The sequence below is a fragment of the Branchiostoma lanceolatum genome, chromosome 12, assembly GCF_035083965.1.
Source record: "Branchiostoma lanceolatum isolate klBraLanc5 chromosome 12, klBraLanc5.hap2, whole genome shotgun sequence".
In the NCBI taxonomy this organism is placed as follows: Eukaryota; Metazoa; Chordata; class Leptocardii; order Amphioxiformes; family Branchiostomatidae; genus Branchiostoma; species Branchiostoma lanceolatum.
This window is the reverse complement of record NC_089733.1, coordinates 4,926,039-4,953,787: the sequence shown is the minus strand read 5'-3', so window position 1 is coordinate 4,953,787 and position 27,749 is coordinate 4,926,039. Positions and strand designations below refer to the sequence as shown.

The 27,749-nt window shown below is 44.6% G+C and overlaps 1 protein-coding gene and 1 long non-coding RNA gene across 3 annotated transcripts in view; one reads left to right on the top strand and one right to left on the bottom strand.

Annotated features, from left to right (window-relative positions):
• The window catches only part of LOC136445955 (uncharacterized), a 492,269-nt gene that overhangs the window by 41,692 nt on the left and 422,828 nt on the right, over positions 1 to 27,749 (top strand). The gene's annotated exons all lie outside the window — the stretch shown is intronic.
• On the bottom strand, positions 6,271 to 9,936 carry LOC136446355 (uncharacterized). The gene is made up of 4 exons (XM_066444699.1): positions 9,649 to 9,936; positions 7,758 to 8,856; positions 7,194 to 7,477; positions 6,271 to 7,064 (listed from the first exon to the last, which is right to left on the bottom strand). Exons 2-4 carry the CDS (start codon positions 8,398 to 8,400, stop codon positions 6,387 to 6,389), a joined length of 1,605 nt encoding a protein of 534 aa, XP_066300796.1. The 5' UTR covers positions 8,401 to 8,856; positions 9,649 to 9,936; the 3' UTR covers positions 6,271 to 6,386.

Genomic DNA, 27,749 nt, shown 5'->3' with positions numbered 1-27,749 from the left:
GGGTACCCCGTGTGGCGTAGTTCTTCGTGCAGCCTGGATAACCGCAGGCAACCCTTCCAGGAGGTACAAAGGACTCATTATTCTGTATGTCGTTTAACACATCATGTGTGTCAAATGTGGGCAGGACGTGCTGATCAATCACTCTGCCAATAACATTGGTCAAAAACTCAGATTTTCTCTCCTTCGTACAAACTTCTATGCCTCTCGGCGCATTAGTCGGCCTGTCCTTCATTGTTTCCATTTTGGTCTCCTCCATTACTGCCAGAATCAACAGGCCAGATGTCATAAACTGGAGGAATTCCCTGTTGTGATTGAAGGAATCCTTCACACTCTTTGTAACATTCCTCCGGTCAAACCTGTTTCTGGCATGGTTGAATATACCCTTCTCCTTTGGGTTGTAATAGTCATCGTACACATCCTGGAGAGACATAACTTGGGCGTGCCATTCGGCGGTCACCAGCTCCAATCCTTCTAGTCGGTCGACTGGAGTGTTCCCAGCTGCTCTTGCATCTTGGGACTCGACCCCTCTCATACATGAAAGTCCATCTCCTTCCATTGGCACCTTCTGCCCATCTGGAACATATCTGTGGTACTGCTCCATTATATTTATCATGTCTTTCAGCTTGGCCTCATTTTTTTGTATAATGCCTAGTGGAACAATATGAGACTTTTGTCCAGCTTCTTTTGCGAAATTATGAGGTATGTGTGCTAAATAGCACATCTTTGATAAATATGTCTCCTCTGCGCATCCATTGGAGTTGGCGGAATGGTCTGTTAAACCATGTCCAAAAGAGTGTTCAGGTCCATGCTGCTGTTCGTGCTGTTGTTGGTCGTCATCCTCCTCCCCGTCCCCCTCAGCGCCCCGCACGTCCTTCAACAGAACAGCTGGATCTTGGCCCCAGTCCTTTCCCTCCATGTCGCATGTTGCCAGGTCCCCGTCAATGGCTGCGAGCTCGCTGAAGTCGCAGCCGAAGAGTTCATGGGCCAGGTTGTCCATACGCTGCTGCTCCTGTCCCTCCTGTGACTCGACCTCGTCTATATACGCCTCGAAGAGATTCACAGCGCACCTCGGGTTGGTGTTGTTTTCCTGTTGTTTAATGGACTTCCGTCCGACCTGCACGTTTTTTGCTGATCCTCCCTGTGTACTGCATGCAGCTCCCGTTAACGTCACTCCCGAACTTGTACTGTACAACATGCAGCCTCCGGTGCTCGTCCATGCCCCTAAAGCCGAAGATTCTACAGTTGTAAAAGAACACTCCATGTGATAGCCCCGTGGATGTCTTGCTAGAAACCGCCCCTGAACTCCAACGCCTGTCCTCGTTCTCCACTGCCTGCCTTTTCTCCAGCCCCACTCCTGCCGCAATCAGCTTTTTCATTCGCGCATCCAGGGCTTTCCTAACTCAGCAAACCTAGTGTCCTTCTTATCCAAAATGTCCATGTCATGTCTTCCAAGGGTTTACCTGAAGTGATAGTTGCGATCAGGCCATACAGAGAAGTTGCTGGGTAAGGTTCTCTGCAAGGACCAACACGTGCCATTTACATATGTTATGGCTTAGGACGAGCCTAGAAACGTGTTTCATTTACCAGCTCTCCAGACACTATTTCAGCGCGAAACGCTCTGAACGAAGCGTAGGTCATGTTTCATGGGCCATGCAACGCCTATAATGTAAGAACAGACGGCTTCAAACTAATGCTACAGTTTAAGAAATACTTTCACATAAAGATATAGCTTATAGTAGGGGTAACACAGACTCAAACTCTTTATATCTTTTCAAATTTGGTCTCATCGGATAGGTATTATTGAAAGAAACAGAATGGTCTTAACTTGACCAAAATCGGACATACCGTTAGGGAGTTATGGCTTCAAAGGTCGGAAAATTAGCCTAAAATTTGGCGGAATGCGTGAAAATTCCCGAAAATCGATAAAAAAAACAATATTTCAAACTGTTATAACCAGACAATAAAAAGCATTTGAAGCACCAATCAAGCTCTATTGTCTTTATTAAGAACCATCTTAAACAAATCCAGTAAGACTGTAGTATAGTCAGTCATTCTTTCCGATAAATAAAGTGGTGCAATCGGCACAAAGTTACAGTCATCCACCTCTTAACTCAAACTTTATCTGTTTCTCTTCGACTTTTTAGTACCTATCTGTGGAGCAAAGTAAGCATTGTAATACTTGTTATACAATCTGTTAATGTCTGATGATCCACACAGTTCACTTGTACGTGAATTAGTTCTTTTGGCTGGCTGGATTTTAACATCAGAATGAATATCGAAAGTGAGGTTAATATTTTCCACAGTGGACCTGTTCGGCCAGAAGAAAGTTGGTGCGTCATCATTTCGGGTAGTCTTTCTTGATTGAAGAAACTTCACATCTGTAGACTTTAATCATGTATCTCCTTCACTTGACCAACATACCATGAATCCTCATAAGCTACAGCCACAAAGTTATCTAGTTTAAAGTACATGTCATCATTTTCAACTCTGGATCTCTTCATCACTTTCATCATCTTCACTGCTCTCCTCAGACTCAGAATCTTCAGTAATTTTCTGGTTCACTGCTACTCTCCCCCTCTTCTTCGGCCTCTGCCTCTGGTTCCTCCTCAACAGCAGTTTCATCACCTTCTTGACTGACTGCCTCTGTTTCCTTCTCAACAGTAGTTTCTTCTCCTTCATTGCTCCCTTTATCTGTAGTTTGATCACCTTCCTGGCTTTGCCTAGCTTCACTGGCTTTTCTGGCATAGGCTGCCCTGACGCGTGAAAGACCATCCCCCATTTCTTCTCGGGTCAGTGTTGGAGAAGGTGTTTCTGCATGTGGTAGTAGAAGCGGAGCGGAGACAGCAGGTGCAGCAGGGTAACTTAGTATAGTTCTCAAGTTTTCTGTCAGTTGTGGGATGGAGTGCTGTTCCCTCTTGTGGGGAAACTTGAATAACTCATTGGGAAAGTTGAGTCTCTTCAGCTTGAGGTAAGTGATGTTTGCTTTTATTGCTGTCAACTTGTTTTTCTTGGAAGTCGTCAAGTGCATCGGAATTGTCAGCAGGACCGTCGTACTTTCGTAGAAGTTCTGTCCTGTCCTCATCTTGCTGTACTTTCTTGGCTTCCTGTTCCCTTGTTTTCTCAGCACGTTGTTCCATTTTCACCTTCTTTCTTTCTTTTATGTCCTCCTGTCTGGCTGCATACATTTGCTGGAATCGTCTCTTGTTTTTCCTTGCGCTGTCCAGAATGCTGTTGAACTTTTCTGGATCTGTAGCAGAAAGTGTATCCAGCCAATCCGTTGTCTCATTCATTTCAAATATTGCCTGTCCCTCTAAGGCCATTGGAGTGATAGAAGGTTTGGATGTTTTTAAGTATGAAAAGTAGCCAAAGCCATTCTCTCCTCATATTGGTTTTCATCATGTTCTTCATTTACTCTCTCCTCACTTCACTGTTGTCGTCTTTGTACTTGCCGTGAAGTAGCTCATTAAACCTCCGTTAAAAAAGATAACTGTCATGTGGGCCAGCGTGACCTGGAGTGCATCTTTTGTCATTTAGATCATCTCTTCATCTTCTGCGTCATTAGTGTCATAGAGTTGTTTGGGCAGGTCAATGATGTGAACCCTTTGATCCAGCATGAACCTATAGTATGGTTCAGTCACAACGACATAGATGATTTAGATTCCCCAAAGTCGCTAGTGAAGCTAATAATGAATAAGCTAATGAAGAATAAGGTAATACGTCTGTCAAGCTCTTCCCATCGTGCTCCACTGAAGTATAGATGACATACACCTTCCCGCGGCATCTTTGATCCGGCCGAATCAAAAAGGCGAGTAGAACGGAGACGAGATGGGAGGTCTGGACGATGCGAATGAGAAAGACACACTGATAATGATTTCTATCTATAGCCGTCTATGTTCGCCCATTCCTCTTTGTCTGAAGACCTTGCAGTTATAGAAGAAGACACTGTATGAGAACCCCATTGATGTGGTGGTAGATATGGTACCGGTATTCCACAGCCTGTCTTCATCATCTGGAGTCAAGGGGTCTGATTGACGCCTCTCCGTCCCCACTCTATCGGCAGTGAGCTCCTTCATTCATATATCCAAGGCCTTGCGGAACTAAGCGAAACGTATGCCCCTTTTATCCAAAAGGTTCATGTCGTGTCATTTCTATGTGTTTCAGTAATTTCCCCACTTCTCGCTGTGCCGGATACCCAGCTTTCCCTCGACCCCTCTCTCTTTTGAGAAGGACATCCTGCAACCAAATAACAGAACCAAATGTATGTAGGAAACAAACAAGGCGACATAGTTTAACCAGAGTTTATTTTGAGCGCTTCTTCTGCTATCCACCCCCCCCCATATGTTACGTGGTTACTGTCATCAAAGATGTCTGCTTCAGACAGGTCCTCTCTCTTTCCCTATTAATTAAAGTGTTGGCTGAAGCGATCCTACCGGCAAGAGTGCGGAAGCAGGTAATATTCTTCGGTGCACTTTTACTTATCTGTCTGTTAACAGATTCGGCCTTGTTGGTATTTGCAAAATACCGAGTCAACTCTAGTGCCTTCTTGCCGAGTCTCATCTCCATGGAGCCACGAAAGAGTTTACAGTCAGATGGGTTGGGGTTGATTTGTATTCTTGCCTTAGCATTTATCTTGTGAAACCTCCATCGTGATGGGTGTCTGCATACGAGGGAGTATTCAAGACACCAGTCGTGGTCTCCAGCGTAGCAGTGGGGTATTGCTTGCATGGCCTTGTCCATCGCTCTTTCCGCATTCCAAACTGTGCCAGGGCCGCTTCGTGCTCAGCATTCAGGCGTTGAACAAGGTTGTTAGCAAATTTGTGCTTTACCCGGTTTCTGCCTTTGCCCCTGGAAACATGGTGGGAGACCATGAAGTGCTGCTGATTTTAGTTTGCACATTTCGGCTGATGTGTACCGAGCACCTCTCCTGTTTCACTCTGATTGGGCGGACGACTTCCTCCCGCATTACCTTGGCCATCCCTCAAAAAGTTTGACTGTCTCTATCTGTGATGAGACCCGCGACTCTGATGTTGCTCTCAAGCAAGTCTCTTGCCATCTTTTCCCCAGACTCCTCTTCGTTTCTAATCAGTGCCTGCTGAGAAGTGTTAGCTGAGCACTTGTGGGGAGGAGGCTCGGGTACGTGGCCTCGATAGAATGTGCACAGCCTACAGGTCTTGATTTTCAGATGATTAGCAATGACTTTGTTCCTCTTTGTTACCTCTCCCACGAATATGGTGTTGCTGATATCGCTTGCCTGTCCCGGTTTCCTTACCCTGAGGTTCCCAAGTGGAGTATGATATCTTGTGTCCGCTTGCCCACGAATTGGACTGTCTGGTTTGTACCCCTCAGCGCATTCACCCTTTTCACCACCTGAATCCAGCGTTTTGTGTCCTTCTCGTTTTCTTCTTCAATTATGTACTGTACCTATTTGCCAGGTTCTGAAGTGCAGGCTCAGATGAAACCGGTAAGTCCATGGTAACCACCATCTGCCTGAACGCAGAGACAGCCATCGGACAGTCAGGGCTACTTGCGCAGCCATGTTGATGACGGGGTATCTCTCTCCTGGTCCATCTCGTTTTATCTCGTCATAGAACTTCTGGGAGGATGAGCCATATCCGCATCGATCACACACCAGCTTTTCAGATGTTGCCAGTCCCAGCGTCCTCTCCTCTCTGGCCGAGGCCCTGAAAAGCCCCGTGCAGGTGGGTCGTCGCTCATCGTGTTCCCGCTGCGCCTTGGCACATGCTCGGATAGTAAATCTGTACCCTGAGCATTACATCCATATGGTTCCCAATAAAGGATTGGGAATGATAGGCTCGTCTCTTTACATTGAAGTTTTTCAGGACCTCATCAAGCTGTTTGGAAAGAGGCCCTTCTGCCAGTGACTTTGTTGGCATCTGTAATGCCCTGTGCCTCTCTTACCTTAGAACCCGGCCGTCTTCCCTCAGCTTCGGAAGACGTGGGCCCTCAGCTGTTGGAAACACAGAAAATAATATTCATGGTATTAGTTTGTTGTTGTTCCAACGAAATTTCTATAGCTCGTGATTCATGACTGAAACAACTTCACAATAGTTAGGCTTAGTGTAGAAAGTAAACCTACACACTACAAATGATATCAATCAGTCATGTCAGTGGCTTCCTTTATTCCAATCCATCCATATAATGTATATACACATGTACAAATTAGTCAAAGCAGGGTCTTACACATGCTAAGGTATGCAGCAGGTGTTATCCACTACTCTACAGTGATTTAATATCATGATTACACACCTCTTGCAAGACATCCAAGTTGCGGAACACCCTTATCCAGTCTGCGGCGAGGGGTGCCCCTTTATGCCAGGCCTTGTAAGCTTTGTTTTTTTCTTCAAGCTTTGCATCCATTCCTTCCCCTACAGATTGGCCCCCGCTACTGACGGACTCTGTCTTCTCCATGAAGATCCGTAGATCATTGGGGTACGCTGCTCTGTCCATGGACTCCAGCAGGTCGATGGCTTGGTATTTGGGATGGTTTCTCCCACTGAAAAAGGGAGAAAACACTTCCATCCCTGCCTGCACATACCCTGTATTGTTGCGTCTTGTACCGATCCGAAAGTTTTGGATTGCCAGCCCATAAAGATTGATTTGCTGCTGTAGGAAGATGAATTTCGGATTTTGGGTAGCCATGTGTACAAGAAGTCATCTGCTGTGATTGTTTCTGTCTCCCCCTTTTCCAGTTTTTCTCGCACATAAGGAAGCACCATTTCATCTGTACATCCCTTGATGCCAATTTCTAACATCTGCATTGCCTTGTGGTGATCGGCGCAGTTTTTGGCAACACGCTGTGCCCCTTCAGACTTAAATCCCATCTCTTCCGCTAAAGAAGAGAACCACACGTTCCAGTTGAGATCTACATAGGCCTTCAGTGCGTTCATTTCCAGGTGTAACTTGTCGACCCTGAGAATAACCCAGTCAAATAAACTCTCTGCAGGGGGGGATGTCTTCATGCGGGTGCTCCTGGGAGACATGGTTCCGGAACAGGGCGGGGTTGTCAAACGACTTTTTGCATTTTGGACAGTACATAGCTTGATCTATGACAGTTCGGGTTATCCCCAACGGCAGCCCGTCCATTGCAACGATCAGCCACTGCCTGGTACTGTTGGTCTCAGCTCCACTGCTGTACTTCTCGATGTTTGCCACTTTCCAACGTGCCGAAGTACCTTTTTCATGGCTGCAGCAGAGTTTGGGTTCACAAACACAGGATCTGACATAGTGATGGGTGGAGGAGTGACTGGATGGAATGATGGTATGTCTGCATATTCGTCTGTTGTGATAACTGTGGTGTCTTCTTTGAAAGTTGTCGTCTTGTCATTTTGGACAATGATCTGCACCTCCCTCTCCTTGGGCCGGTATGAATACTTCTCTACTGGTTGCAGCAGCATAGTGCCAAACATGACTCTTCTTGAGGCTACTTCTTCTGCCTGTTTCAGGTTAGCCTGGCACTCTGTGTTTGGACAAATCCGTTTAGATTTAGGCACTTCGGTTCCGCAGGCTGCACAGTTCTTGATATTCTTCTTTCTTTCTTGTTCTTCCACCTGTTTGTCCACATAGTCTATGAACTGCCCTCCTTCTAACTGCTGTTCATTCACGACTTTGGTTAACCTTTCATGCACCAACTTTCTAACCTCACACCTATGTATCTCTTCCGAAGTTACTGAGGTCTTGATACAGCCTCTCAGCAGTTCTTTGATTTCCTCACTTTCCTGTGCCTTCTCAAGGTAGTTTCCCCAAGACGCTGGAGCCAAGTCTTGTCTCCCCTGCAGCTCCATCTTCTCTGCGTGCTGTACCTGACAGACACTGGTGACAACGCTGCAGGTCAGCTTTCCTTGGGAACTGACAGACCACTGTTTTTTTCAATTTCTGGTCGTTGTCGATGGCGACTTCACAGTCGCCAGCGGGGAACGGCAACGGTTTGGATGCAATGTTCTGCAGGTACGACATTCCACCTGCAGAAACTTTCCCCAGCATGTTTACCACAAGCTTGCTATTTGTAATAGCATAGGACAGCAGATTCCTACTAAAGGAAAACGGAGCAACTACTGCTGGTGATACAAGGTGGTACAGCTGCTCCAGCGTCATTACTTTAGAAGCAATGGAAGCTTTCTCACCTAGACCATTTACAAAACTCTGACAAACTGCATTTCTGTTGGAGAAATACTTGTTTGGGTCTGTGTTTACCAGCACCTCTGGATGTTTGTACATTCCTCCAATGTTACTTATGTCTTTAATTATGTGTTCTCTCTGCAAGGATGCTGCTTCAGTTACAAGTTTGCACAGGAGAGGGACTGGCACTTCATCTAGGTTTGGTTGGAGAGGGTCGATAACGTAGCCACACACGTCAGGATCTGTCTGCGTGCTGACCTTCATTAGCCTGACTTGGTCTGTGTGGCTGCTGCCTTTGTGTGGTCCCCCCGTGGTCACCTCCTGTAGACTTTTTCCCTCCAGGGCCAGCGCGCCTATCTACTTTCCTCTTTCGCCCCCTCTTGTTTGCCGGTTTTCTGGCACTGTAGGTGTGATCAACTGTGTTCTTGTCAAAGCAGATCTCACAGGAGTCGCTGTGCGCTACGAACCGATAAGGTGTGGTAAATGTTTGGAAGGAATCCTTTCGGGGATCTTTTGCATACCTATCAAATATGCACCTGCACTTGTGGCAGACATATGGTGGATGAATGTTTGGCACATCTGAATTGACATCTATTCCAAATATGTTAGAAAACCCCTCACTAAATGACGAACACGAATACTCTCTATCTCCAACAGCATGTCCACACAGGCGACACTTTGTTCTCAGCAGCTGTATGTGGTCATCCTCCAGTTCTTCATCTACAAATACAATGAAATAGGCAAAATAAATAAAATCAACAATGTTGAATTGTAGGTACACTATTACCAGTATTATTACAACAATCAATAAATCATTAACAAAAAATATCTATAATTCAAGCATTTTTTGATCCAGGACTAACAAAACAGTAGTTTACTATCCATAAAAATTGGATGTAATCTATATAAAATATCATGAAATCCGGAAAATTAATCTGATTTCTTTTTTATTATTGTCACAAAGTTTATAAATATTCAAGACAATCACCTCGGCGTAAAAACGTGGAACTACGGCGCTCTCATAATACGGGAAGCAATTTCCTATGGAGATCAGCGATTTTGCGCCCCCCCCCCTCCCCAACCCCGCTAAAACAGTTAATATCGTAACATCGCCCACTTCAAAATCATCAACAATTCTTCCACATAAATACTAAAGGCTGAAACCCATGTAGAAAGATAGCAGAGGGTCTATACAATTCAGGAAAATTATTCATTTTTCTTAAAAACATAGCGTATTGCAACTAGACGGACATTTCTCCGATAGAACCGGTGCGCTATCGACCCAACCGCCATAGAAAAACATACGGAGCAGGCGACTCGAGGCACGAAACCTTCGAAATTCAAAAACATGAACAATTTTTGCGAGACGAACAACCAGAAAACAAAATGGCGCCAGCGATAGCTGACCACGTCAACAATGACAGAAAATTGCTTTGGATAACCTGAAGTTCCCTAAAAATGTGCAGTTAGACCAGCAAAATTACCAAGAAAATGTGCAATGGGAAGTCTTACCTGATGTTTCGCCCGCCATTGCCGCCAGGAAAGAGCGATTTCGGAGAGATTTGCGCGACGAAAAAAACACTTGCAGACTTGTTCCTTTGTTCTGGAGGCTTCTGTTAGAGTCAAAGACATTGTTTGACCTCTGAACTGGGCAATACCAATGATTAAATAGGGGAGATAGAAGGGAAAAGTCTAGAAATCGACTGCACCAGGCTCTGGCGGTAAAATGACGTCATAGCCGAGCGGACGATCTGATTGGCTGGCTATTGGCGTCATGGACATAGGCTGATTAGACCACATTTCGAGCTGACATTATCAGCATCAGCATCATTATTCTGTAATTCCCTTGAAATCTCATCCAATGCACTGAAGGCTGCGTCTCTGTTGCCTGCCGCATTATCTGAAGGGGATCCAGATTCCAGAGGTAATGTGTCTAACAAGGGTAAGAGGGAGGTGTCATCATCAGCAGTGTCAGCCCTGACACTTGACTCCTGTGATGTGCTGGTATCTTGGGTCTTCCATCCCACAGTAGCTGTAGTGGGAAAGGGAAGGTTGTTCTGCATCCTTACTCTGATGACAGATTTTCCTGTTTGTCTATCTTTCTCTACCACCCATTCCAGGGCTGGAATGGTTTTCAAGTCTTCTACAATTGCTCTTTTTTTCTGACCACACACCTCCTTCCAGATGTCTTTCTGCAACTGTAGAAGAGTGAGTGGATTGCCATTCTTGTCTCGTACAAGAAGCTGCCTCCACTGCCCATCAAATGACCGGCATGGAATGTGGATTCCAATGTCATGACACTTCTGGTGATTTTCCTCGACTATGCTTCTCATTACTTCTGAAGTCAGGCTATACCCCTTTAGGAAATAGTTTGTTGGGAAACCATGAGTTTGCTCCATTGACCATTTTCTGTCCAGATTCCCAACAATCTGCACAACCACTTCAGATGCCTTCTTTCTGTTCAACTGATAGTGTTCATTTATTAGCCTTTCCACCGACATTAGTAGAGTGGATAGTTCTTCAAGTGCCAGTGTGTTCACCCTGACAGAACCAGAGGTCACAGTGGATGATAGATGAGGTTCCCTTACTGCAGTTACTGATGGGAACTCACCAAGGAACTCAACTGTCTCTGCTTTCTCCTTCAGCATTTGCTTTAGTGACTTTGACTCGGGGGTCAGATGTGTGGGCTTTACTGGGTTACTTCCACCATACTGACTGACAGCTGCACTCCATATGTCTGCCCATAGTCCTGTATCAGCAGTGACCTTGAAGACATTTGTGCAGTCTGCTTTATATGATAAGTACAGTAGAACAGGGCACTGCAGTGCTGCCATTTCAGCATGTAGCTGACTTAAGTACCTGAATGGAATCTTGTCATGTACATCTGCTGTATATGGACATTTGATCTCAACAGCACTCACCGTACAGTTTCTTGAAGATCTAAGGCTCCTGTCAGGGGAAACAACTAGAAACGGTTTATTGTCCTGCTTCATGATGATACAACCTTCTTCATACACCTGCAGATTAGGTTCCAGTGCTGGAAGGACCTTTGAGGCCAATGTTGCAGCTGCATCTACTTCATGTTCAATGCCATGAGCCATTGCTCTCTCCTGTTCTTCTGAAAAGGAAGGAGGGTTGATGACTTTCTTGATTGCACGATCAAAGTACTCTTTTTGTGCCTTCAATGACTCCAAGCCAAGAGCCCTGTGCAGCTGGCTACCTGTCACTCTTGCAGTGACTCAACTAGAGGCTCTCCATGTCTGTCATGTAGTTCTTCAATGTCCTGTAGACTGATGTAGTTGGTTTGCTCTGTCAGTCGTACCACAGTTCCAGGCATGAATGTGGTTCCAGCATTGTTTAAGATGGCCAACCAATGACATAGTTTCTCTCTGACAGTTGTCCACGTAAATGTGCACTCTTGCACTTGATTGAGCATTGTGTGTAATGCACTGATTACATAGATGTATTTCGACTTTCTCCAGTCACTGCCCCCTCTTGCTTTGAATGACTTTAATGCGAATTCCTTCTTTTTCTTCAGGTGCCTTAACTCAGCACTTTTCATGCTCAGCAGCTGAAACAAGCTGTACAGCTCATCAAACAATGCTCTGTTTGAGTGGTCGTCCAACTGGTCACTAATTGTGACCTGATTGTGACTGAATTGTGCAAACCAGATCCATCAAAGACTGTACCTTTTGAATGTCCTCATTCAAAGCTGATTTCCTTTCCTTAAGAGATATCTCTGGAAGCTGTTCATGGCCTAGCAGGTCGATATCGCCACTGTTCTGAGTTAGTCCTGGGCCTATCTTCTTGCCATCAAAGGCTAAACAACAGGACTTCCCTTTGAGTGTTTCATTAGCCAAGACTACCATTTGCTCAATGAATCCTGGGCTGATAGTTTTGGGAAAGTTTCCGTATGGTTGGAAGTTGGACAGAATTGCAACACTTGGAACAGCAAAGTTGATCGTTGATGATTTTGTGTGGCAGAGTCCAATACTGGCCTCTCCTGACACCACCTGCCCTATTCCTCTGCTTCCACTCATGAGTCTCAGGAACCTACCGCCAAACAAACGCCATCCTAATTTCCAGAAACTTTTGGTGACAGGAGAATATCTCATTTCAGAGCTTGTGTCCAAGCCATACCACTGAACTACTTCGCACCAGAGGTGGAAGGAAATGTTGTCGAGCGGAAACTCACCCTCTTCAACCAGGCGACAGAAACGGAGCAGGATGTCTTGTTCACTCGAATCTGCATGTTTTAGTTCTAGAATTACCTTTGGTAGTAAGTCTATCATCTCCTGTACAGCCTCGTCAACTAAGGCTGTAGAGTCTGCATCCATACCGTCCCGAACATCTCCAGCAGATGTCTGTGTTTCCTTCTCTTTGGTTCTTGACACTTCATCGAACTCAAATAAGTCGACGCCCACGTCATCAGACTTCACTGGTGTCCCAAATCGTATTTTCTTTCGTACTCTGCTCTTTTGAGACACAGGAGTGATGGGACTCTGTATGCTCCGTTTTGCTTTCCTGCGAGGGGTTGAATAGAGGCTCTTTCGGCTTCTCTTCCTGCATGGTGAGTAGGGACTTTTTTCCGTGCTCTCAAGAACAGGAAATGCATCCTCTTCCTCTGTTACCCAGTCATCTTCGCATGTTGCATCATTCGTATTCGCTATTTCTTATTACATTCTTCGCCATGTGAAGCACATCAAACTGGTGATCAATATGCTGCCATTTACGTTGTTTCAACATTGCCCTGATCTCCACGTGACGGTCAGTTGCGATACATTCGATGTTAAGATGCTCGCAGATGAGGAACTGAAGTGACTCGAGAAAGCCCATTTTTTTCCATCGCCTGCGAACTCGTTGTTTGCGACAGTTGTATGAGTTGGTAGTCCACAATATACTCCATGAAGGTATAGCTGCAGTATTTGGCATTGTAGCCAGGAGTGTCACATCCCCCATCTCGGCGTGGCGGACTTGCTCACAGATGGAGCCCTGGCGGATGGTGGGGTCGATGTCGACGGGGCCCTATTCCATCAGGTCAGGGTCGAGGCCGGCCAGGAACCGTCGGCGTCGTTGAACGCTGGGTAGGCCAGCCGTACCGCTGGACGTCGGCGGCGTACACGGGAAAGGCTTTCAGCCGGGTGCCGTGGTCTTGCGTTGGCCGCCCGGCTGAACTCCTCCAGCAGCTGCGGGCGATCGAAGGGCCTCGCAGGAGGGCAAGGTCGGCCTTGGTGGCATCTGTGAGCTCGGTGTAGACGGTTCCCTGTGTTAATTCCGGACGTTTGCCTTCAGCCGGTATGGGATGAAATCGTTTTGTTTCCATCTTTCTTCTTGGATCCAGCTCAGGGGAGGGATGATCTTGTTGAACTTCATGTGAAGTTCGTGCCACCAGACGAACCTGGTTCTTGTAGTGCACACACTAGATCAGGTCTTTGGTATCAGCTGTTTGGTGGCGATACCCACGGCTCGGCGTAAGGCCACGTCAACAATCATAAAAACAAGAGCTTTTAAAAAAAGCTGTCGTTTTGTCCACGTTTAGGCAAAGAAATTAACACCCTTGGTTTATGAGGGTGCAATGGTTTCCTCTGTTTTTGAAGTAAAATCTCCCAAAGAAAGTCACTGAAGGTACGTTGAGTCTATGAGAGAAATTGTTATTTTGGGAGTGTTTTACTAGAGTCTGATTGGGTAAAGCAATGTTAAAGTTGTATATTTATGTGAACACGAGTAAATATCACGAGTGATTGTCACACACTATCAGTAGAAAAAAACTATAAAGAAAAAAAACTATGAAGAAACTGACTAGTGTGAGAAATAACGTGATAACTATGAAGAAATCTCTGGACAAAAACTTGGACTTGGATCTTATTAAGCCAAACTGGTATCCATCCCTAGTTTGAATATTGACATTTTTTTCTCTTTTGTGTGGGAAAAGAGAATGTACAATAAGCAACTTTATACTTTATAAGAGTAAATATAAGAGCTAGAACTGAGTTCAAAAAAACTTCAACGTCAAAAACCTGAGTCCAAAAATACCTGAACAAAGTACAAATATATTTTTTATCCTCTTGGTGCAAGTGCAACATTCAAATATCATACGCTGGTTTATCTTGAAAGTCTTGTCACCAAGAAACTTTATCGTTGTACGTGTCAGTATCAATTCTCTATGCTTGATATTGGTCTAATAAAACAAAACATTATAAAGTCCTTTGAACATAACATAAAGTTTTCGACATAAGCTCAGTTACTAGATTTCCAGTTGAAGAGGCTTTGAGGACTGTCAGTGATGTCAGTGAGAGAAATGTTTGTGCAGATATTTTGCGGGTTTTGGTCAAAGCTATAGGTCTCTTCGTTGACAAGGACTTGCTCAAGTATGTCGTCGTCGCTGGGGAAAACTGGATCTGTGCCTGTAAGACAAGCCAACGTGTCCTTAAAACACGTTATTGTGATGTTTCGGCCATCTTCGTTTAAACTAACTGATAGTTTGGCTGTAATGTCGGATGGACAGTTCTTTGCCAGCATTGTCATCTGACATGCGGGGCATGTGACGATTCTTTATCTGTGTGTGGTATTTTTTGCGACAATCAACACATTTCATAAGTCTTGAGACAATGGTCATTGCAGATATCTTCCCCTTGAAGGATCCTGAGGAGGAGATGGTCCTCGTTTCGTCATCTGTAAATGTGATGGTGCCGCTCTTTTCCCATCCTCAACCATATCAAGCTGGGCGACTGCAAGTTCCGTTAAGTACTTCTGGTTCTGGAAATGGTGAAATTCGAAGCTTCTTTCTTTGCGCTTGAGAAATCCGGCAAATGGATTGGCGGGGAGATCGTTCACGGGGTTGCGAAGCTCCTCTCCCTTGGCATCATTCGTCCTCCAGCTCCACCACGAACTCTGCAGGAAGTAGTAGTATAAGATGTGCCTATGGACTCAACTTTTCACGGAGGACTACAACCTGCTGTACAACCCCCTGTTCTACAACAACCTGCTGTACAACCACCTGCTGTACAACCACCCATACCAGCATTGGAGGTACAATGGGGGAGTGCTGTCCTTAGAATCTACAACCCACACTTGGCTCTTGGGTTTGGGGTAGCTGCTGGTGTGGGCATCGGAATCGCTGCCTTCTACTTTGGAAATGTCAATCTTGCACTGAATTCGTTCCCTGCTGACTGCCCTCGCCACCCTGCTGACCGCCCTCACCGCCCTGCTGACCGCCCTCGCCGCCCTGCTGGCCTCCCTCGTCGCCCTGAGGGACCGCTGCCCCGATGATATGCAGCTCGAGCTCATGCTCATCATTTCCTCTAAGTTCAGTGGTACGATCCTGCAGTGCTGTCAAAATCGTACCATCGCATAAGATGTCGACACTAAAAGCTTTGACAAGCATGGAGGGTAAATCTTGTTGTTCTGTATTTCTATCACCCGAACTGGATTTTTCTTTTGACAAAAAGTTGCCCCACAAGAATATGGACCGAAATGTTGCTTACTTCAATGTCACACTGGGTGTAAGGTTTATGAACAGCATTAAAAAGTGTGAAATGCTTCCTTCATCTCCTGTTTAACCATTTCCGCCTCCTCTCCAGCCCGATGAAGGAGATTGAGGTGCTCAATTGCTTTCCTCAGCAAGCTGTGTGGCAAACCTGTCTCCTGTAAGTTTACAAAAGTTATTAATGGTTGCTGATTTATGTGACCAATGATAAAACTTTCCTTTGTTGAAATTTATGGAATCATCCATATTGTTAGATAATCACACAAAGCTAGTTAAACATGAGATCTTAAACTTAAACTTAACTTAAACCATTTGCGCCCAAAGCTGACGATTTCTCTATATTTTGGTTCAGGAAAAACATCTACTATTGTTATGAAGTAAGTCTTGTCAGTAGAACAACAATTTCAAATATGTATAGTGATGCATGATAAAGTCCTATCAATTAAAGAGTGATGCATGATAAAGTCCTATCAATTAAAGAATTAACATACTGTGGAATACTGATACTTCATGATAATCAAATGGATGACAACTGCCAGGCAAATAAGCAAACTCACCAAAAATGTTGGTTCAAGGCAGGAATATTGCTGCCATTAGGTGTCTGTCGCTTCCCGGAACTCCACTAAGACTTAGTTAATGATCATTGTAAATAAAGATTGGTGAGGCAAAGTCGAATTTAAGGGGTAATTGAGTAATCGTTGAGTATGTTTTTAGTAGCACGTCTTTGAACTTTTTTCTAGTATAGAGATGAGGTTTTCTAGTATAGAGATGAGGTTATGGGAGCGGGGTGACCATACCGTTGAACAGTATTCAAGTTGGGTTCGAGGTGAACAGTCCGGGATGGTGAGCGCGTGCTTGTGCCTTGTTCGAGGGGAACACTAGGGGATGCTGAGCGCGTGTATGTGTCTGGTTCGAGGTGAACAGTCCGGGATGCTGAGTGCGTGTGTGTGCCTGGTTCGAGGTGAACAGTCTGGGATACTGAGTGCGTGCTTGTGCCTGGTTCGAGGTGAACAGTCCGGGATGGTGAGCGCGTGCTTGTGCCTGGATCGAGGTGAACAGTCCGGGATGCTGAGCGCGTGTGTGTGCCTGGTTCGAGGTGAACAGGCCGGGATGGTGAGCGCGTGCTTTTGCCTGGTTCGAGGGGAAAACTCCAGGATGGTGAGCGCGTCTGTGTGCCTGGTTCGAGGTGAACAGTCCGGGATGGTGAGCGCGTGCTTGTGCCTGGATCGAGGTGAACAGTCCGGGATGCTGAGCGCGTGTGTGTGCCTGGTTCGAGGGGAACACTCCGGGATGCTGTAGACGCAATTGCCCAGTCTGCTGCCTTGGTAGGTAGGGGTGGTGACGCTGTTCCGATTCATAATACTAGAAATAAAACAATTCTGTGAAACATTTGTGCAATTACTACTCACATCAGAGTAACTTGGTTCAATAGCTTATCTCTGGTGTTATTTAGCGTCAACAATATGATAGACTTTAAAACATCGAAAAGTTTGCCATCAATTCCCAGATGCCTTTTAAGTGACAACGCTATAAAGTTTGTTGCAGACAGGGCACTGTCAACCGGAGAGGCTACTTATGCTACGGTCCTATTTCCAATCCGGGGCCCTACCGGGCTGTTTGCGAAAACGAAAAAAAATGCATACCAAAAAAATACACAATATATGTTTGGGTGGTTGTTGTTGTTGTTGTCGCGCCGAACTTGAAGTCCCAGGACTGCCTCTATTGTACATAAATAACCTTACGTTAATCCGAAAGAGAAGGAAAATCATAGTTTGACAAAGCAAGTTCCAAAGTCGGTCAAACTCACTTCTATGTATATACAAGTCTTCTAGATTGTATCCAACTTCAGCTACTGTCGGGCCCCCATGCTGACCTGAGACGTCGTCAGGGTTTGGAGTAACGCTCTGACCCACATGCTGATTTATGGCGGGGTATGCAGTACCTCTCTGCTCCGCCAGGGTCATCAACGCAATGTCTTGTTCATTCTGGCGCAGAGTTCGGGCCTCTAGAATACGGTCCCTAGTGTGTTCCAGTTTAAAAAAATCAGCATAATATCATAAAATCTGAAGCGCGTGTCAATAATCCCTCTCGCGTGACAGACATTATTCCCAAAACAAACAATGGAGGGAATACATCGATGAAGAGAATCATGAGTTTTTCGACACGTGCCTATAACACGGGTAGTGTCAATTTCGGTACTCTGCCGTGAAAGTCACAGCAATGACAAGGAGTAAAGTAAGTCTTTGATGACATCTTTGATGACATGATCAGGACATCTTTGATGTTTCAACAAAGTGCCGACAACATATGAATGAAACGTGACCACAAACCATCGGAGGTCAGAATCAAAACTTGACCTTTGAAACTGTCAATGGTCATCGTTTGCACATCAGGATTTGGAGACACATGGAAGTCGTCGTGATAGAAATCATTAGACCACAAATTGCCTACTATCGACCAATCGCCAAAAATGGCTTCCAATAAATTTCTGACCTCCTTAGCGCAGGAATGAATTTGCATAAGTTATGAGGAAAATCTATACCTCCATTCTACGCATGTTGTGGGAGCTCACACCTATCACACCTGTAAGTCTCAAATCTGGGACAAGAATTCCCCAGGTTGTTGGTCCAACCACAAAGGGGTACACTACCAAACCTGTATACTTTATGTGGATACCCTCTGGCACATAAAACAAAACCAGCGGCAGCAACAAATAACTTGGGCAAATAAAACACTTGTTATATAAAAACAAATTTCATGGAGATTTTGGGTCTTCGTTCGTTAATTCAGACTCTTGTTAAGAATGTTTTTTTCTTGTATTTGAATCACTAGAAATAAAATGTTGTGTTCACCTGGCCTCCTGTCTTGAGCCTGATCGTGTTGTCTTCTGAACCCTCCAGTAAACGTTTTACTAGTTTTGTAGCTGCGTCCTGCTCCGAATTGCTGAGGGGACCCGATTTATTGACATCGATGGTCACTATTCCAGCACTCCGCTGTGTTGGAGGAACTGGGACTGTCATGGTTTGTTCAGGAGGGGGTATTACTCTGTTTGTCTGGGTTGTGGGGACCTTGTTTGATACTGGGGTGAAGACTGGAACGGCGAGAACTAACACTGGCATTGTTGTAGGTGTGCCAGGATTGTGCAAGGTGTTGGTTTGTGACGGAGACTGTGTACAAACATTATGTTTTAATTGATCAAGTCTTAGATGAAGTGGTTTTAATTTGTCATCTTTACAAGTTCTACATTGTAGAGTGATCTGTAAGAAGACGCCATAGAATAGTGTGTTAAAGGGTGTGACATGATCTTGATGTATCTCTAGTGTACACACTGGACAGGAGATTGTGTAATGACCTGTGTGAATAAATGCCTGTTGGATGCAGTCCAAACAAAATGCATGGTTGCGCACTTCAGCGTACGTCCCACGTTTTAACACACGTCACATGCGACGTGAACACGTATCCTGTCGGAGCCAAAGGACTGGCGGACTTCTTGCTATGACTACAACAAAGCAGCGACGACTGGCGGACTTCTCTTTTGCGTGCAGAAGGCCCCTTCGCATCCGTGCATCAGCGAATTTCTTAGATGAAAAACGAATCTTTTTGCGCTTTCTGTGTTTTGTTGTATTTTCAGCCATGCTTTTAAATTTTGCATGATAGTCCGATCGTGAAATCAAGGATTAGACAAATGCGATTCAGGTCGCAGTAAGAGTGCAGTGCCATCGCCGTCTAGTGGAATGGGGGCCTTATCAAATGTCCAGTAACTAGATCTTACCAGAATTGGCCTCGTCTGTCCATGGCTCAGATACCCAGAAATAGCCGAGTCCCACCATCCTTTGCAGGACTTCTCTGCAGAACATAACACTGGAAGAAGGACAATACTGTTATCTTTAACTTCATATCTATCTTACTGGATCACTCATTTAGTTTGCGAGTTATGATCTACAAGGAGAAATGGCTGCTTTTAGAGATATGTATCACACGATGTTACGTATAACTAATTGACTTCATCGACATTGCAAGGACTGTTAGTGGCGTTGACGAAAGATATCATCTTGCCTCAATGACCCCTTATGAAAGGCAGACTAGTAAGCATATAAAGCATAAATGCACGTACCCCCAGACTGTGCCAGACAGCGGCATGCCAAGGCCGACCAACAGGATTCGTGTGTCCAGCTGAGCCTGCGTCATGGCCTAAGACAAAAGTTTGACGCTTTGTGACACATATATCGCCATACAGGGCCGACAGGACAATGTGCACAATGTTGATACATTTATTCATGAGTTGGTTTGTTAAGTTCACTCGGACATGCCATCTTCGACGTGATGATCAAACCAGCGATAATGTAAGTCCATGATAATAACCGTTAGCAGTTTTTAATACTACAAATAACTTACAAGGTTAAACTCAACCGTCCACACTGGGTGGCCTGGCGACTGAGCGGGCTCCATGTCCCTAAGGAGGCGGATGGACCTGACGAAGTGGCCGGTGAACGGATCTGCAAATTACCAGATAAACTTGTCGGTTAGAACATCAGCAGCATTTTACACTAGCCTGTGTCGTCTTTGTTGAAATTAAGGCGGAACCATAATTGGCTCACTCACGCTCGAAATCAGATGTGACGTTTACTGCTCAAAATGACGTTTGTATTGTTGCATTACGAACCTGACATAAACATTAAAAGACATGAACTTTTAGGGTCACTATCTGTGGAAATGTTTGCATGTCGATGGATATTTATAAAGGAGGCTAAGCTATATTCGATTACGAAAATCAAGTACCTTGTGCCCCGCTTACTACGTACGACATGTCCGTGTTCGTTTCCAAAGTCCCATCTGAAGATGAAATATAAATGAATATGTTACACTCTTGTCTTTTAATAAATGTGGTATTCTTGCAAAGCACGGACGACTAGGTTGACATGAAATGTGTTTAAAGGTGACGAGTAAGGTATACCTTGAACGAACTCGTTGAAGCCTGGAGCCATATCCACAATGTCTGCAGAACATTTAAAGAAAGCGTCAGAAAATTTAAAAAAAAAAGTGTCTACGCAGTATAATAATGACAAAAAAACTAAGTGCACATTTCATCAGCAAACGCGTGTACTCAACCCACCGTCCGACGGTTTGACTTGCATGCCTGAGTCCAGCGCAGGAAGTTCGTCTGTAAGATGTTTAAAATTTAAAGCGTCAGGAAATTCAAAAAAAGCTGTCCACTCAGTATAACAATAACAAAAAAAACGGAGTACACATTTAATCAGCAAGTACTCAACCCCACCGTCCGACGTGTCGACTTGCATGCCTGAGTCCAGCACGGAAACTTCGTCTGTAAAGGTGTGCAGAATTTAAAGCGTCAGGAAATTTAAAAAAAAAGCTATCTACGCAGTATAACAATAACAAAAAAAACGGAGTACACATTTAATCAGCAAGACACTAATAAACGCGTGTATTCAACCCTCCGTCCGACGTGTCGACTTGCATGCCTGAGTCCAGCACAGAAACTTCGTCTGTAAAGGTGTGTAGAATTTACAGTCATCACCAGAACAGAAATGATCCCTTACGAACATTGCACATGCGTCGTCAGCAACTTGAACACAAGAAATGTCTACGAAAAATTAGAAGAATCTAAATCTTAGGGTACTTCTCTATGGAGTCAAGCGATAGTTTTATGAGGCGAAACAGAGTAATAGCTAGTGAGCCGCAAATAGACACGTGTGCTTCACTTACCGTGCAACATGTCCGACGCCCAGTTGTTCTCAGATATGAGTGCACGGCCTCCTTCGTCGGTTAAGGTTTCTGACATTTACATCCACAGTATTGAATAGGGCGACCCCCTCATACCCTCTCTAGGCTGCAAACTGTACATTATGCAGGCGACTTGGCCAATTTCTACTATTTATTCCGGCAACCTCTATAGCTTTGGCCTGTTAAAGACCAAAGAATTCCATATTTTGTAGGAGTCCAAGCTTGCACCGGAGAGAAAGGGATAACTTTTGGTCCCAAACTGGAAGAAAGAGGCTATAAACATTGAAAGAAGGAGATTAAGTAGAGAAAATAAGTCGAAAGGGTCTTTCCAGAAAAATGAAGAACTCGCACCTTCTAATGCCGCCACCAACTGTTCGTCTGGGACGATGTCGATGTCGTCAACATCGTCAAAGATGTCAGACAACTGAGAGACGGAGATGGCATCATCGTCAAAGATGTCCAACTCAGCGTCCCCATCGGCGATGTCACTATCTTCACCTGACAGTTCCTGACCTTCCTCCTCTATTGGCGATAACTCATTGTGCGCCGATGACACACCTCCGGCTCCGATCCTAGGCCATCCTGGTCCAAATTAACAAAAAGGTTCTGAGTATAATAAACACATTGTTAATGTATGACAGAAATGACTATATTTTGGAATATATAGTTGGACCATAAACCATTTCAAAAATAGCAATACCGTACCTATGTAAACTACATGGTAAGTCCTCTCCGCTTACAATGTCTAGGCTGACCTGTTCGAACCGCGAGCCGTTTGCCCGCGATACGAATAATGTTGGCGACCTTGAAAACAAATACATACCGCCATTTCAATATAGTTATTGCAAAAGAGAACGAAATGTTTTCGGATAATAGGCACATAGGCTTAAGTCATCTTAGTGAAAATGTGCCACTGTACACTTAAATTCTTCAGCTTCTTAAAAGAAAACTTAATGCAAGTGACAAGGAAAACCACATGCAAGATAAAATGATATAACACATGTCATAGCATTAACAAATAGTTTCAGGGCACTGTGAACTATTCAGTCGTATGACAGACAGTCGTCGAAACGTCGGCTTTTGGAAAATACTTGGGTGTGAATAAAATAACCTTGCTATTCTCCAACACTATGAAATTATTAACGGATAAAATGATAAAGTTTCTACATGTGTTGCCATGTACCACACACACCCCAACAAACACACACACACACACAAACCGAGGCACGCAAAAAGTTAGGAAATTAAAAAAAAATACACTACAGGAGTCCTACACAGCAGGAGATATTCTACACTCTACAAATTCATGGGAACAAATTCAACTAGAAGTTTGGCACCTGTCAGTGGAGAATGTTTCCTCGAGGTGAGGGGACGTTCTAAGCGCAATCCTGATGGCCCGATCTACCTCAGCAGGTGTCATCGACCGCTTAAACTTCACCTTTAGGCTCCTGGTGTCGACGATGTCAGCCCTGCTCTGTCCGCGTGGAGGCCGTTTCGTCTCGTCGCCGGCGTTCAAGATCATGACCTGCCGCCTTAAGGAGGATCCAGACCTTCGCCTTCGCCGGCCTGTTTGGCCAGCAGTAGACCCGGTTCGGGGGGTAGGGTTGGGGGATCCTCGACTAGACCCTCGTCGGGGTGCACCAGGAGCAGAAGGGATTCGTGTGGCGGATCCGCTCCGGAGCAGTTTCTGGATAGCCAAAACACGTCTCAAGCCAAGAGTGCAGGTTTTGGATATCCAGGATGTGGTCCAGCGGAGCGCGTTTGGGATAACCAAGGGTGCCTATCCAGATCGTGCTCTTGGGGGAGGAGCTTCGTGTTACTTCCGGGTTAGGTTTATCGTCGATACTTTAAATTGAGGAAAACAGTTTGCAAAACCAAACTGTTATTAGGGTGTCCACGGGTCAGTCTATCTCCCACATTATGTGTGGAATTTTAGGATCAACGGTTGCGAGAAAAACAGTGGACATCGTTCGCCGTGATTCAGCGGAGTAGCAGCATGTTTCAACATGTCTCGCCAAGTCGAACCAAATATTGAACCCGGGCGTAAACAATCACAGCTGTCGGTCGTTCACATGGACACGGATCATGGATATGCAGGAATGCGAACCAAGTATGGAAACCTTGGCGTCCATGATTACTGATGGTGGTCTGTCAATCACCATGATTGACTGCACCATTGCACCGGAAGGAGCGCATTCTGGATATCCAGAAGTGTCGCCATTTGAAGACAGAACTAGTGGGAGACAAATCTGGCTACGGCAGGGTCATCTAGTTATTTATATGCTCTAGCAGTGAACTTCTTTGCATCCTCTTCTCCCAATTTCCTTGCATGTTGATGCACTGACTGCTTGTTATGAAATTTGTATGAAACTCCTTTTCCATGTACATTCCCAAAAACTCTCTGTAGGGCGACCCAATTGCCCCCCCCCCCCTTCATCGCACATCCATCGTATGGGGTTGAACACTTAAGTTTTTTCCTTTGTTACAGATCGTAGTGCCTCGTTAAACAATGTTAAGAGGAGGACTAAAGCTTCTGTGTCCTCCTCTCCTTCTATATCCAATGTTTCCAGCTTTACTATCTTCCGAAGTACATGTAACTCACTATAAGTATGTATTCCAAAACTGATATAGCCTCTACATCTACCATGTTTCCCATTGAAAAATACGTATTCCTCTTGCAGAGGAAAACATGGACCATTTTTATCCATACTGACAGCCATGTTACAAAGGACTAATGATGTCTTAAAAACATAACTTCTTGACCCATTAACTCCGTCCATCGTTGGCTTTAAAGATGTAAAATGTATCAAGCTTGTCAAGTCTTAACTTCAAGTTTGCAATGGCATCAAAGCTGTGTCCCAGTGGATGTGATTCACGGCTACATTTCTTCTTCTCTCTTCAACCTCTCATAGTCAAGTACATCATCAACAACTTCATCAGTTTCTTCCTCTGAGCCAATGTCATTTCTAATGGCATCTACAACTGTTTGGCGTTGAGCTGCCCTTGGGCCACATTTTGAATTCTTAAGAAATCCCCTGGTTTGCTTTGGTAGCTGTCTTTGCCTTTTTATTTTAGGAATACATGTGTGCTTACCGTAATGCTTAACAATGATATTTTTTTCGGATAAAATTCAACAATTTTCTGAGCATGGCAACCCGCCTTCTCCGCAAACTGTACATGTGACACACAATGACAACTAGTGTTTTGACAAACACATGACAACTTGCAGGGCATCATTCTCCTTTGTTTGCAGTTTATGGTTGGTGCTGTAGATGACCTATCCCAGTTCCTACCATCAGATGGTGTTTTATATTTTGCAATTGATGGTTGTAAAGAAATCCCGAAAATCTTTTCCCCATCAATGTCATCTGGTAGGTCATCAACATCTGTGATTTCACCTTCTTGAACACTCTGATTGCTCTTCCTCTTGTGAGCTCTCTTTTTTGTTCTTTTGTACTCGTTCTCTTCTGAATTTAGATCTGAACAAGAGATTATTACAATATCTATATCTTTGGAATTCGAATGACTGGTGATATGCAAATTTACATTGTGGCTTTAGCACATGTGTCAGGAAGCTCTTTGGTCACCAATGCCGTATTGATATGCAAATTTCATTGATGACCCAACAATTGAAGGAATTAACTGTCTCTTTTACTTGATACATTGCGAATTTACGATCCGCCGGCACCCATCGTAGGGTATAAGACTGTGAGTGCCATAGTGATCCTATATCTGGATTCAAAGATGACGCTCACTGTCAGTCTGTACATATTATATATTGCTTGCCTTTCAATAACCTTACCTGTATGCAAAAACGTCGGTGGTGATAGTCTATCTCTTATCAACTCAGAAGTAAACAGGCAGCTAATCAAATACAAGCCGTCTGATGGCTCATGGACTGTAATAAGAACACAAACAGTACTGAAGAGATGTCTTAGTTGGAATCAAGTCTGTATTAACAAATTGTTCCCACATGTCTTGAGGACAAAGTCTAGTTGTGGTTATGTTAATCAGGCTAGTTCTCATAAACGTATGTTATGTGTGATGATACTGCTCTGTGGAGATGTCAGTCGTAACCCTGGCCCAATAGATTTACATCTTCCTTGGAAGGGACTTCACATTGGGCATTTGAATATATGCAGCTTGAGAAACAAAACACAGGACATAGAGGAACTACTAGACAACAACAAGTTGCACATACTCGCCTTGTCAGAAACTCACTTGGACTCAAACATTTGTGACAGCGGATTGTGTGTAGATGGCTGGACTGTCATTAGGAAAGATAGAAATAGACATGGCCATCTTAATCCGTAATAGTCTGCCTTGGAAACAGAGACCAGATGTGGAGGAGGATAATGTGGGGATGCTCTGGATAGAGGTGACTCTGCCACAAACAAAACCTATGGTAATCTGCTGCACTTACAGGCCTCCAGGCTCATCAATACAAACTCTCAACAACTTCATAGTTTCGACAGATAGAGCAACGGACTCACACAATGAGGTGTTCATTCTGGGAGACTTAAACATTGACTGGTCTAACCAGTTATGCCCCTTGAGAGAGAGGCTGGTTCAAGCAGCAGTAAGGTGCAACGTTCTACAAAAGAAACCCACGAGGATTGGTACGAATAACAGAGGTCAAAGAACAGAAACCTGCATCGATCTAGTATTTACCAACTGCTCGGAGAGATGCACACCAGTATCCTCAGTTCCCCTGGGATTCTCCGACCACAATATTACATATACAACAAGGAAACAAAGGTTCCAAAGGCACAACCTCGAGTAGTCGTGAGGAGAACATACGGGAAGTTCAGCCCTGAAGACTTCCAGCGTGACATCGAGATGGCACCCTGGCACCTGATATACAATGAATCAGATGTGAATATGGCACTTCATGTTTTCACAACCATCCTCAGTGACGTCGCAAACAGCCACGCACCTGTAAAAAAGCGAACAGTGAGGTCCAGTCCAGCACCTTGGTTAGACGATGAGTTGAGAGAATTGATGCATCTCAGGGATGAAGCAAGAAGAGAATCCATCTCCTCTCACCTGGAATCAGATGTTCTTGTGTACAAAAAACTCAGAAATACTGTCGTAAAACTAAATAGGAGGAAGAAAGCCGCCTTTTACAGAACCAAACTGGAAGAGGCCAAACATGACCCCAGGTCACTCTGGAAAACACTAAATGGTATGCTGGGTAAAGGCCGAATTCAGCCAACTTGTGCAGTCGATCAGGATGGTGCTTACCTAACCAAGGCAGAAGACATAGCGGAGTACTTTAATCATTTCTTCACTCAAAAAGTAGAATCACTGAGAAATGGGCTAAACTCACAGATGAATGACAGCTTACTTACCTTGATACAGAAGAAGATCATGGAAAACAAAGACTGCAACTTTCAGTTCAGTCCAGTGCATGTTGTAGAGGTGCGTTCACACCTGTCGTCTCTACCTGATGGGAAAGCAGTGGGTTTGGATAACCTGGACAACACACTGATGAGACTAGCTGCCGAACATATAGCCCAACCACTTAGTTACATAATAAACTTGTCTTTCACTACGTCTGTTTACCCAACTGAATGGAAAAAAGCTAAGGTGATTCCTTTGCCTAGGTCTTCGACTACCCGCTTAAGTGGACCGAACGCTAGACCAGTCAGTCTACTCTCAGCTATGAGTAAAATAGCAGAACGAGTTGTATACAGCCAAATCTCCAAATACTTTCTACAGAAATCCCTGATGACAACCCACCAACATGGCTTTAGGAAAAACCACCCCACATGCACACCTCTCCTACAAATGGTAGATGACTGGTACCGTAACATTGATCATGGAAACCTTATAGGCGCGATCTTCCTTGACTTTTCAGCTGCATTTGATTTGGTTGATCATGAATTCCTTCTCAGCAAACTACAATGTTATGGATTCGACAGCAGTGCAATAGAATGGATGAACAGCTACCTTTCAAAGCGATTGCAATGTGTTAGCTACAATGGCTCCAACTCGTCTTTCAAGGAAATCATACGTGGAGTCCCCCAAGGGAGCTGTCTCGGACCCCTTCTTTTTAACATTTTCACAAATGATTTACCACTTGTCACAACAGAAGCTACATCAGTTATGTTCGCTGATGACACATCTGGCTATACATGTGCACCGTCTGTCTCAGCGATAACATCCACCCTGCAGAGGGAGCTGGATCACATAAGTGACTGGGTTCTAATGAACAGGTTATTCCTCCAGTTTCCAAAACAAAGTCAATGGTAGTTGGAAGTAAACCCAAAATAAGAAAGAATCCGGTACTCACCTTATACTCAAATGGAGAAGTTATCCAGCAAGTTAAAGAAACAAAACTCTTGGGCAGTACCCCTTGATGAGTGCCTGACTTGGGACAGCC

Excerpts from the sequence above, each read along its gene's own strand:
- LOC136446355 (XM_066444699.1), bottom strand. The coding sequence starts at position 8,400 with ATGAAGGTCAGCACGCAGACAGATCCTGACGTGTGTGGCTACGTTATC. Across the intron at positions 7,478-7,757 it reads TGGCTCCAGCGTCTTGGGGA|AGTGCCAGGCTAACCTGAAA; the intron begins AACTACCTTGAG and ends GTCCAAACACAG. Across the intron at positions 7,065-7,193 it reads CTGCTGCAGCCATGAAAAAG|ATCAAGCTATGTACTGTCCA; the intron begins GTACTTCGGCAC and ends GAACTGTCATAG.